Source organism: Salvelinus sp. IW2-2015, linkage group LG3 (assembly GCF_002910315.2).
Source record: "Salvelinus sp. IW2-2015 linkage group LG3, ASM291031v2, whole genome shotgun sequence".
In the NCBI taxonomy this organism is placed as follows: Eukaryota; Metazoa; Chordata; class Actinopteri; order Salmoniformes; family Salmonidae; genus Salvelinus; species Salvelinus sp. IW2-2015.
Window position 1 is genome coordinate 12,606,486 of NC_036840.1, and position 12,036 is coordinate 12,618,521.

At 42.9% G+C, this 12,036-nt stretch overlaps 1 protein-coding gene across 1 annotated transcript; it reads right to left on the reverse strand.

Moving 5' to 3' along the window:
- Positions 1 to 209: 209 nt before the first annotated feature.
- Positions 210 to 12,014, reverse strand: lta4h (leukotriene A4 hydrolase). The gene is made up of 18 exons (XM_023968793.3): positions 11,813 to 12,014; positions 10,675 to 10,805; positions 8,185 to 8,305; positions 7,266 to 7,439; positions 5,391 to 5,443; positions 5,209 to 5,281; positions 4,742 to 4,882; positions 4,624 to 4,647; positions 4,454 to 4,524; positions 4,157 to 4,268; positions 3,005 to 3,149; positions 2,789 to 2,892; positions 2,611 to 2,681; positions 2,392 to 2,446; positions 2,186 to 2,281; positions 1,992 to 2,074; positions 1,807 to 1,911; positions 210 to 1,624 (listed from the first exon to the last, which is right to left on the reverse strand). The coding sequence occupies exons 1-18, from the start codon at positions 11,966 to 11,968 to the stop codon at positions 1,492 to 1,494; spliced, it is 1,848 nt and encodes a 615-aa protein (XP_023824561.1). The 5' UTR covers positions 11,969 to 12,014; the 3' UTR covers positions 210 to 1,491.
- Between the last annotated feature and the right edge of the window lie 22 nt (positions 12,015 to 12,036).

Genomic DNA, 12,036 nt, shown 5'->3' on the forward strand with positions numbered 1-12,036 from the left:
AGAACCAGCACATCTACCTACCAGCCCTTCTCTCTGTCTGAAGCAACAGAATGGGATGGAAGTCTGTAGTCCAGTGTTGATTGGTAACCATCTCTCAGATTCTTTCGTCACTTCTCAGAATTACTGCTAGAGGGCAAATGCTGGGACGTGAGACTGCCTAATACTGTCAACTGATCATGAAGAAACAGGAAAAAACACGAGACATTCAATAATCTCTGATAATGGTGTTTAATGGCGTCAAAGAAAGCATGAATTGCAAATATTTCACACAGGTTCTGTATTTGCATTCTGGACAAGATTTAACCGTTCTAAAATGAGTTTCCCAAAAAATTTAATAAAAAAAAAATATATTTATAACTTTTCTGCTCTGAGATGAATACCTCGATGTCTGGGTGGAAGTCAATTCTGAATTGAGTTGCAAATTCTACAAATTACGAAAGAAATGTTTGTATGGTCATGTATGGTTACCAATACCATAAGGAAACATTTCATTTTTTTTTTAACTCATTCTCTTAAAACAATTTTAAATAATTACAGTGGTCTGAAATACTCTAAGATCATGTTGTGGGTTGTCTATAATAATTCCCTTCATGTTTTTAAATATCCAAATACATTTCCCAGAAGTTATTAGATCAAACAATTGTATGAAAGGGAATAAGCTAACATATAATGACAGAGAAAAATACTGGTTTGAGTTATAATCAAACTAAAGCGTATATTCAATCAGATCAAGTGTTAACCTGTGATAGTATTACTTGCATTAGAAATTCCGAACAAGAAAGTGTAGGCTATATAGAAATAATTATGCTCAAATTGAAAAATCATTCAACAAAATAATGAGGATTTATCATCCTAATCGAGGTGTAGATTACATTTCACAATCCAGTGTTCAACTTGTAAACAAGGCTCCATGGGATTTCTGTTAATGCAATGCCGTGCAGCCAATGACAATGTCTGCTTTAGGATATAATGCCAGGAGTCACTTGTAGAGTTGACAGATCTAACAATTCCACCTCCGTTGTCAAAACAAAAGCTATGCTGATGTCTGCTAAAGCAGATCTGATTGAATAGAGCCATAATATTTGAAATGGTATGTGTATTCTTTGCATTAATAAGTGGCATATGCTTTTTATAAAAGATTTGTCAAATTAATAGACTTTCATGTCTTAGTTTAATTGGTTTAAATTAAATTTGACTAACTTCAATTCCAGTTCTGCTTCCTGTGGGGTGTGGCCAATTCAAATTGAATTAAAATTTAAAAATTCAGAATTGTCCAGAATATGCTCGACATATCACAAACCTTAATGTAAAACAAACAGAAACAAGCCAATTCTGAATAGCTGCCAAGCAAAGTAGAGACCGTTATAAAAAGTGGGGGTGCGGCTGGAAGCTTCGCTCTAGCTTTCTCTGGTCGTTTTCGGCAACGGGGTGGGGTGTCCCCCCGGTAATAATGCCAGTCTTGGAGTGCTTCTGGTGGGATTCCAATTAGAATCAGGTGCTCTTGTCGGCGTCCACCTTCAGGTCCTTGGCCACCAGATTGGCCGTTACCGGGTGCATGGCTGCCCGGTGGGCTATGAACACACGCACCGCCTCCTCATGATACTTATCAAAGTTATACACTTCTCTAAAAGAAGGGAGGGAGAAAGAGAGGGATTAGGTAGAACACACACACAAAGGGTCTCTAAATAAGAGAATAGGACTCATGTTTTTAACAAGATGCTGCCTAGAAATAATTTGATCCAGAAAGCACAACGCATGGCATCTAATAACAGAGATTGTCTCTCAGATAGCGGCGCCGTTGGTTACTTGAATAGTGGCCGTGTGAACTTCATCCTCCCCTGCTCTGTCGCCATCTTCAGTGCCATGGGAACGGCATCCTCCCACTTGGACTTGACACACAGCCGCAGCCACCTGGAAGAAGGGAGCCAACAGTGAGAGACAATGACACACAGACACATCCTGCATGATGGGACCCCAGAACAGGAACTCGCCTGAAGCGGATCTCTGCGTTGTTGAAGGCGTTGAGTTGGTACACTTCCTGCATCCTCTTCACATGGCTGAGGGGGAGGGGCTCCTAGGTGGAGAAGATACGGTCATTGGTCCGCTTTGGATTCGAATAGAGCGATCACATGGCTTATGGAAGGTTGCTATGAGGACCGGGTGAGTGACAGTGAGGTGTGTCTACCTCTTGCAGGAGCAGAGACAGGAACTCTATGAGCTGGTGGGTGGAGAGAGTCTTCACATCCACCTCAATGAAATTCCCCAGATCCCCCTCTTTGGTCTAGAGAGGGAGAGAAATTAACAACACAGTAATACTTGTAAAAATGCTATGTTCTATCATCCTGAGGTTCTAGAACATACACATTACCAATGTGGAGAATGTACCCTCACCTTCACCCATCTCTTACACAGCGCGATGCAGGCGTCTGCCATGGTGCTGTCATATCTGGGGGGGAGGGTGGCATCGATTTAACACACACCTCCGATTGAGTGGACAGGTAAACAGTGACACAACTAAAAACAGACCCGCAAAATAACAGAAGTGGGGCTCAAAGGTGTAACAGCCAGCCAGATGAGTGATTCTCAAGTGAAATGGTAAGGTAAACCCACTGTGGTTTGACGGGGGGCATCCCAGGGGTGTGCATCCAGGCGTTCCAGTCCACCTTATTCAGGATGTCCACCTGAGATCGGACAGGGAGCAGTAAAGGTGAAACAGAGAAACGTTCAAGAGCCACAGCAAGGGGCTTTGATAGCAGCTTGGTTAGGTGGAGAGTGGTGGTTACTGTACCTTGTTCTTAAAGTAGGTGAAGAGGTACTTCTTCCACTCCTCAGTAGTGACGCTGCTGTAAGCAAACATCTGGATGTACGACTTCACAAAACCCATAAACACCTCTGTAAGAGACACAGCCAATTAACACGAAGCAAGTGACTTCAATTACAAAAATTTACTGAATGAAATGCAACTGTGTGTGTGTATGTGTGTGTGTGTCTCTCTATCTCTCACCAGGTCCTCCCATGAGCTCCTCCAAGTGGTAGAGAAGAGCGAAACCCTTCTCGTAGGGGACAGAGGAGAAGGCTTCGTCAAGGTCCACCTCATTCAGGTTGGGAACCAGGTTGGTCAGAGGGTTGTTGGCCCCAAACGTGTTCACCTGGGAGACAGAGGTAACAGATCAGATAAGGTCGGGCATACACAGTTGCACCCGCACACAAACAAACGCAAAACACACACAGGTATGAATGAACAGCTAAGTGACTTCAGTGAAGTCGGACACATTACTTAAGCCTTGTTCACACTGCAGGCCTCAATGCTCAAATCAGTTTTGTTTCTCCAAATCATTTTTGGAATACTGACTGTCCAAACAGGAAGTTACAAGTGACCAAATTTGATTTGTGTGTGTTCAGACAGCAGTCATTAGCTGACATGGTTACGCTAGTTGTCATAGTAACGAAGGGTGTGCGCACAGTGGTGTAGGCTGATTGGTGGTGGTGCTCGCGCTTCCTATCAACTCAGAAGTTATGTAGCAAGCTAAGGTGACAAAGCCTGCCATGGATGTTTCCCAGTTGCTTTGAATGACCAAAATCATAGTGTTAGAACACATTTAAAAGCTTCAAATGATATGACCTAACTTTCAAAACAAGGCCTTTTTGGTTAGCCACAGCAGTCAACTAGCTAGCTGTTTAGCTAGCCACACCAGTCAACTAGCTAGCTAGGTAGCTGTTTAGCTAGCCACAGCAGTCAACTAGCTAGCTAGGGGGCTGTTTATCTCTCTAGCACATTCACTAATGTTTGTAAACAACTAACAAGCTATTTAGCTACCACATGTTCTTGTCAAACTGTCAGAGTAGCTAGCAAGCAACAAGATATGCCACATAAAAACCACTTGAGAGCAAATTAATCCGATTTGACCGTTTAAAAACAAGTCGCATGGCCAGGAATCAGATGTATAACTGACTTCAAACCACATACCAAAGGTGGTTTGAAATGTGACTTGAAATATCCAATTCCATGTGCTTTTTGGGTGTTCAAACTTCAGGAAAAATAACAGATTATATATATATATATATATATATATATATATATATATAAAAAGGATTTGAGTCACTTCAAACTGCCAATGTGAACAGTGTACTCATGCATGTGTGTGTGTTCTCTCACTGATTCCTGCAGGTCCTTCCAGCCGCCTATGGCCTTGAACTGTCTGAACTGTTCACTCTCCAAAGACCTGCCAATCATTCTCTCAAGGTACACCGTGTGACCCTCGTTCAGCCTGGAGAAGGAAGGGGCACAGACACTAATTATGAACTCATTAACTCCGGAAAGCGATCTTCCTTTTCCATCTCTCAATCCCATTTGTCTGATACTCAGTTATGGCTAATTTGACCAATTAACATATCATTCCCATTCATTCAAGCGAGAAAATAACATTGATAGAATGTTTTCTCTGTGTCGTACCAGAAGTGCTCCCAGGTCTTGTTGGTCACCAGGTTGCCAGTCCAGCTGTGAGAGATCTCATGGGCTATGACCTGGAGAGAGAAACAGGAGGACACAGGTTAACACACCAGTACACAGATATCAACACATACTTGAGAAGACACGGACACATGTGAACTGTGTTTACTTACATTGGACAAGGATCTGTCTCCAGCCTAGAAGATAAACATAGGATGAAAGGAATATTACAAAAAACAACACACAGACAATGGGGATTTGGTATTGTGATGTGTGTGTAAGGTCTCTCACCAGCAGCGTGGGGGTGGCAAAGGTAAGGCAGGGGTTCTCCATGCCTCCATATGGGAAGGAGGGGGGCAGGACCAGGATGTCATACTGGCCCCACACATACGGCCCCGCAAGGCCCTCAGCTGTCTTCAACATGGTCTCTGTCTGAGAGGGTCATACATGTTAAGTTCATGTTTTAAATATCCCTATATTTCTGTTATTACGGGGCTATCACTCAGTCAAGAGTGCGCCTGCGAGTCTTGTTGTTGATGGACCTAGCCTGGAGTGGAATGGCTACCTTGTAATGTGTTCATATAGTATAGTAAAACTTTGTTAAACTGGAACCTTGTCGTTGTGTCATTTCGAGTTAACAATACACACCTTTTGACAAGGCTGACATTTCAATATTAAAAACTCTGCTGATGTAGGATGAGTGGGACAGACAAATGACCTATGTACCACACAGATACAGTAAATACTGCTAAACTCACCTCTGAGAACTCATATGCTGCCTTGTCCACAAACTCCTTCTCTGACCAAACACGAGACCTGGGCCCAATCTCTCTTGTAAACAACAAACATTTATTACTAATATTTCACTGATAATTTATTCATTTACAATAAAGAGTAGGAAAACAGGGCAATAGTTATATGTATGGGTGGGTGTGTGTACCTGCTCTCCAGAGCTCCCACCACGATGGCAATGAGGTAAGAGGGCATGGGCACCTGGGAGGTGTCAAAGGTCAACAATGGTGAAATAAATCAAACACAGCGGTCAGACACACACAGCCATGTACCTGCTCCAGTCACTGACAAATGTACAGTACCAGTTAAAAGTTTGAACACACCTACTGTACTCATTCAAGGGTTTTTCTTTATTTTTTACTATTTTCTACATTTTAGAATAATAGTGAAGTTATCAAAACTATAAAATAACAAATATCGAATCATATTTTATATTTGAGATTCTTCAAAGTAGCCACCCTTTGTGCAAAGCTATCATCAAGGCACTCTTGTTATTCTCCCAACCAGCTTCATGAGGAATGGTTTTCCAACGGTCTTAATAAAGGAGTTCCCACATGTTGAGCACATGTTTGCTGCTTTTCCTTCACTCTGCAGTCCAACTCATCCCAAACCATCTCAATTGGGTTGAGGTCAGTGATTGTGGAGGCCAGGGCATCTGATGCAGCACTCCATCACTCTTCTTGGTCAAATAGCCCTTACACACTCTGGAGGTGTGTTTTGGGTCATTGTCCCACTAAGCTCAAACCAGATGGGATGGCATATCGCTGCAGAATGCTGTGGTAGCCATGTTGGTTAAGTGTGCCTTGAATTCTAAATAAATCACTGACAGTGTCACCAGCAAAGCACTCCCACACCATCACACCTCCTCTTCCATGCTTCACGGTGGGAACCACACATGCGGAGATTATCAGTTCACCTACTCTGCATCTCACGAAGACACACCCAACCGGAAACAACTATCTCAAATTTGGACTCATCAGACCAAAGGACTGATTTCCACCGGTCTAATGTCCATTGCTCGTGTTTCTTGGCCCAAGCAATTCTCTTCTCATTGGTGTCCTTTAGTAGTGGTTTCTTTGCTGCAATTCAACCATGAAGGCCTGATTCACGTGGTCTCCTCTGAACAGTTGATGTTGAGATGTGTCTGTTACTTGAACTCTGTGAAGCATTTATTTGGGCTGCTACTTCTGAGGCTGGTAACTCTAACGAACTTATCCTCTGCAGCAGATGTATTTCTGGGTCTTACTTTCCTGTGGCGGTCCTCATGAGAGTGGGTTTCATCGTAGTGCTAGATGGTTTTCGCGACTGTACTTCAAAGTTCTTGAACTTTTCCGGATTGACTGACCTTCATGTCTTAAAGTAATGATGGACTGTCATTTCTCTTTGCTTATTTGAGCTGTTCTTGCCATAATATGGACTTGGTCTTTTACCAAATAGGGCTATCTTCTGTATACCACCCCAACCTTGTTACAACACAACCGATTGGCTGAAACGCATTAAAAAGGAAAGAAATTCCACAAATTAACAAGACACACCTGTTAATTGAAATGCATTCCAGGTGACTACCTCATGAAGCTGGTTGAGATAATGCCAAGAGTGTGCAAAGCTGTCATCAAGGCAAAGATGTGGCTACTTTGAAGAATCTCAAATATAAAATATATCTTCATTTGCTTAGCACTTTTTTGGTTACTACATGATTCCATGTGTTATTTCATAGTTTTGACGTCTTCACTATTATTCTACAATGTAGAAAATAGTAAAAATAAAGAAAAACCCTCCAAACTTCTGACTGGTACTGCATTTCATTCAGATTGCAGGCGTTCCTTTTGTTATCTGGCTGTTTCATCTAAACATTCCCTGTAATTAACTCATTATTGCTTGATCAGCAGCTACTTTGGCAGCGCTGTACCTTGAACAGTCAAGCCAAAAAGCAAGACTGACTTACTGTATTAGGCTATGGATGACAATGGATGGTTGCATGGAGAAATGGATAGAAACAGTGATCGAGAATAGAAATACTGACTGGTTGTCTGAAGTGGTAGATGACACGGCTGCTGTCCTGGGGATCAGGCTCCTCTCCGTCCCGTACAGCACTCATCACAGCCACCAGCTCCTTGGGGACAGACACCTGGGCATAGTAGGTGTGTTTCATAGCGGGAGTATCCTGGCAGGGTACCATGCTCCTGCAATGGGTGGCCTGGAAGGGTTTGAGGTGGTTATTAGCACATCAACCACCTAATCTGGATTTATCTCCAAGAGGGGACGAATATAAGTAATATAAGTAAACAAAGTAATATTGTGTGCGATAATATAGAGGGCTGTTAATATCAATATCAGCGACAGAGGAGCCAATGATCAAGATTCTCATTCATCTTAACAGTGCTGCAGCTGAACACGGCACCTTTGGACACACAGGTGATACACACAAAAAAAAGAAGGAGAAGAGGAGGGGGATATAGTAAAGAAAGAAAGCAGGGGCAAAAGCAACCTCACCTGGCACAGGTTACAATCAAATGATTAAATCTATCTTCTGCTAAGAACTTCAAAGAGCAGAACAGGTTTCTGTGCGTGATTACAACACCAGTGGCCGGATGTTGCAGACGATGGGGTTGGGAAAGTGTTCCCTTGTGATGTCTTTTGAGACAGTCTTACAACTACCTTTACAGTTCAAATGACCGTTGAGCAAGACTGGCACCCAACCAAAAAATAATAATAATGATAAGAACTTCTAGTAAACAGAAGTGGTTTCTGTGCGTGACTACAGTTACACTCGGCAGATGTGAAAATGTTCAATTTTGATGCCACAGACTTGCAACTACTTTTACCACAGCAGTACTGTTCGTGGTGCAGTCTTTTGTTGAATTAGAACAAGCCCAACCCAAAAATAGGACTTTTCATGTTTGTGCATGTCCATAAACTCACAGTGTATGTGTGTGTGTTACCTGGCACTGGCTGAAGAGGTAGGGGTGTTTCTTCCCAGCAGTCTGTTCAGGAGTGAGCCACTGCAGCGCAGAAGCACTAGGAGCCGTCTCATAAGTCACCTCCACGATCACATGCTGACCCCTGAGAAACAAACACACACACACAATTAATTTGACCTCTAAGCGAATATCCATCAGTTCAATCTCTGAGGGTTGAGTTACCTGGGGTGGAATCAGTGATGTGCAGTGTTCTGAAAGTTACAGGTAGAAATGGAATGAATAGAGAAGACACTATTCCCCACTCTATATGACAAACAATCATATCTGTTCTACACAATTCATTTCTATCTGAATGTTCTGTAACATGACATCTTCCTAAACAGAACCCTAAGGTGTGAGAGTGAGACAGAGGGGGGTGGTTATGTCGGGGTAGGTTCCTTGTTCATTGTCAATCATTGGCTTATTGGTGAAATCAGCAGTCAGACAATATCTTCTTTAAGTAAATCAATCAAACCTTTATTAATGCAATTGCAGGCAGAAGTTAACAATGTACAGTGGGGAGAACAAGTATTTGATACACTGACGATTTTGCAGGTTTTCCTACTTACAAAGCATGTAGAGGTCTGTAATTTTTATCATAGGTACACTTCAACTGTGGAGAAGAAGGAATCTAAAACAAAAATCCAGAAAATCACATTGTATGATTTTTAAGTAATTAATTTGCATTTTATTGCATGACATAAGTATTTGATACATCAGAAAAGCAGAACTTAATATTTGGTACAGAAACCTTAGTTTGCAATTACAGAGATCATACGTTTCCTGTAGTTCTTGACCAGGTTTGCACACACTGCAGCAGGGATTTTGGCCCACTCCTCCATACAGACCTTCTCCAGATCCTTCAGGTTTCGGGGCTGTCGCTGGGCAATACGGACTTTCGGCTCCCTCAAAAGATTTTCTATTGGGTTCAGGTTTGGAGACTGGCTAGGCCACTCCAGGACCTTGAGATGCTTCTTACGGAGCCACTCCTTAGTTGCCCTGGCTGTGTGTTTCGGGTCGTTGTCATGCTGGAAGACCCAGCCACGACCCATCTTCAATGCTCTTACTGAGGGAAGGAGGTTGTTGGTCAAGATCTCGCGATACATGGCCCCATCCATCCTCCCCTCAATACGGTGCAGTCGTCCTGTCCCCTTTGCAGAAAAGCATCCCCAAAGAATGATGTTTCCACCTCCATGCTTCACGGTTGGATGGTGTTCTTGGGGTTGTACTCATCCTTCTATTCCTCACAACACGGCGAGTGGAGTTTAGAGCAAAAAGCTCTATTTTGTTCTCATCAGACCACATGACCTTCTCCCATTCCCTCTCTGGATCATCCAGATGGTCATTGGCAAACTTCAGACGGGCCTGGACATGCGCTGGCTTGAGCAGGGGGACCTTGCGTGCGCTGCAGGATTTTAATTCATGACGGCGTAGTGTGTTACTAATGGTTTTCTTTGAGACTGTGGTCCCAGCTCTCTTCAGGTCATTGACCAGGTCCTGCCGTGTAGTTCTGGGCTGATCCCTCACATTCCTCATGATCATTGATGCCCCACGAGGTGAGATCTTGCATGGAGCCCCAGACCGAGGGTGATTGACCGTCATCTTGAACTTCTTCCATTTTCTAATAATTGTGCCAACAGTTGTTGCCTTCTCACCAAGCTGCTTGCCTATTGTCCTGTAGCCCATCCCAGCCTTGTACAGGTCTACAATTTACTCCTGATGTCCTTACACAGCTCTCTGGTCTTGGCCATTGTGGAGAGGTTGGAGTCTGTTTGATTGAGTGTGTGGACAGGTGTCTTTTATACAGGTAACGAGTTCAAACAGGTGCAGTTAATACAGGTAATGAGTGGAGAACAGGAGGACTTCTTAAGAAAAACTAACAGGTCTGTGAGAGCCGGAATTCTTACTGGTTGGTAGGTGATCAAATACTTATGTCATGCAATAAAATGCAATGTAATTACTTAAAAATCATACAATGTGATTTTCTGGATTTTTGTTTTAGATTCCGTCTCTCACAGTTGAAGTGTACCTATGATAAAAATGACAGACCTCTACATGCTTTGTAAGTAGGAAAATCTGCAAAATCGGCAGTGTATCAAATACTTGTTCTCCCCACTGTATGTGTGCAGCAATAAGCTGAGGTTACCTTATAAGGTAACCTAGAATAGTAGCTTCTCTAAATTCTAAGTATCATTTGCATTTTCCACTGTCACACGAGGTCAAAAAGTGTCAAAACCAGACAGTGTTTACTTCTCAGCTCTTTACCTAGTTCCGGTACAACTCACACCCAGCCTGCAGGCACGCTCTGGCCACAGCTTTGGCGTAACCGCAAAGACTAATATAGATAGCTTGTGAAAAGTATAGTGGCAGAGTTTCAGACACATAGCAACAGTGTAATAGTGAGCATATGATTCTTAAGGTCCCCTTAATCAATAATGGGGAGGGTCTTTGAGACCCTTCCCCTACTGTTACCTGGAGAGCTCAAATGGCAGTGTGATCTCCAGAGGGGTTCCCATGAACCTGTGCTTGGGTCCCAGAGTGAACTTTGTTGCCTGTCCATTGGCTGTTACCTTGGAGACCTTCAGGTCCTTCGTGTCAAGGGTCTGATGGTAGGAAGGAGAGAGAGAGAGGAAAGAAAGGGGAAGTTGGGCAATACGTTTGGGTAACCAACAGTGTCACCAACTACAAGAACCACAACCTCCAACTTCCCCCAGATTGTGACTGTAAAACAGCTGAAATACATAATTCTATCTCTACCTGGCCCTGAGAGGCTGACTACATTTTCTACACCTGCTGTGAGACACACACAGTCTGAACTCCGAACTAAAGTTAACGCGCCTGGTATCACATGCCAGCTCGACCTGTCAAAGTCTTACTGTCACTGAGCAGAACAGTGTCATAAAGCACATATGGCTAGCTACATATCATTCTTGAATGTGACCCACTACTGATCAGATTTGCAATGAGTGAGATTCAAATCAGAGCTTGTCTTGCAGCAGTGTGTGATACGTTGTGTGTCTGATAAGCTCAACCAATTGCTTTGCGGCAGTGTACTGAAACAGGTGGAACGAAGCAAGGTTTACAACTGAAACAAGGGGGTGGGTATAATTTGTTTAACGTTCCGACAGGAATCCGTAACAAAAACTTCGTAAATAACAAGGTTGCCAACAAACAAGGCATATAAAGTTGTATATCGGCAGAATAACATCCCGGGTAAGGAGTGGGCTATTTCAATAAGTTTATTTCTGAAGAATTAATGTCCTCACTCTGGTATATGGACAAACATTAAGAATAAGCTACGTGGTGAGTTGATGCCTATTCGGCAGTTAGTTAACTAGGTGAATTGATCATGCTACGTTGTATGTGTTGTTTGTTGGCAACCTTATACTTTACTTAGTTTTTGGAACAGATCCCTGTTGGAACGTTCTACAAATTATAACGTTACCCACCCAAAACAATGTGTACTGAAACAAGGCTTTTTCCCACGTCAAATTCATTAGCAACACAAAGGCATTTGCTAGCAAGAATGAATGAACTTGGCTAGCTAACGTTAGTTTACTAACGATAACTTGCTGGCTAACCAGATTGAGAAATTAGATAAATACTGTACCAAAGACGTGAAATTATCCACTAAAACCTCCACCGTGAGCGCGACCTTAGCTTTGAGGACATGGCTGTCAAAATCCACATGGAAGGTGAGATTCAGGTGCTTGGTAACGCACTTGGAAAATGAGGAAAATGAGCAGGGGTCTGTAGCTGAAGTCATGTTCGGTCCAGGATCATGAGAGAGCGCAAAACACTTGCATTACCTATGAACTACAACTCAGCTCACCG

Coding starts and splice junctions, on each gene's coding strand:
- lta4h (XM_023968793.3), bottom strand. CDS start 11,968: ATGACTTCAGCTACAGACCCCTGCTCATTTTCCTCATTTTCCAAGTGC. Junction 5,282..5,390: donor GTGGGAGCTCTGGAGAGCAG/GTACACACACCC, acceptor GTTGTTTACAAG/AGAGATTGGGCCCAGGTCTC. Junction 4,269..4,453: donor AAGACCTGGGAGCACTTCTG/GTACGACACAGA, acceptor TTCCTTCTCCAG/GCTGAACGAGGGTCACACGG.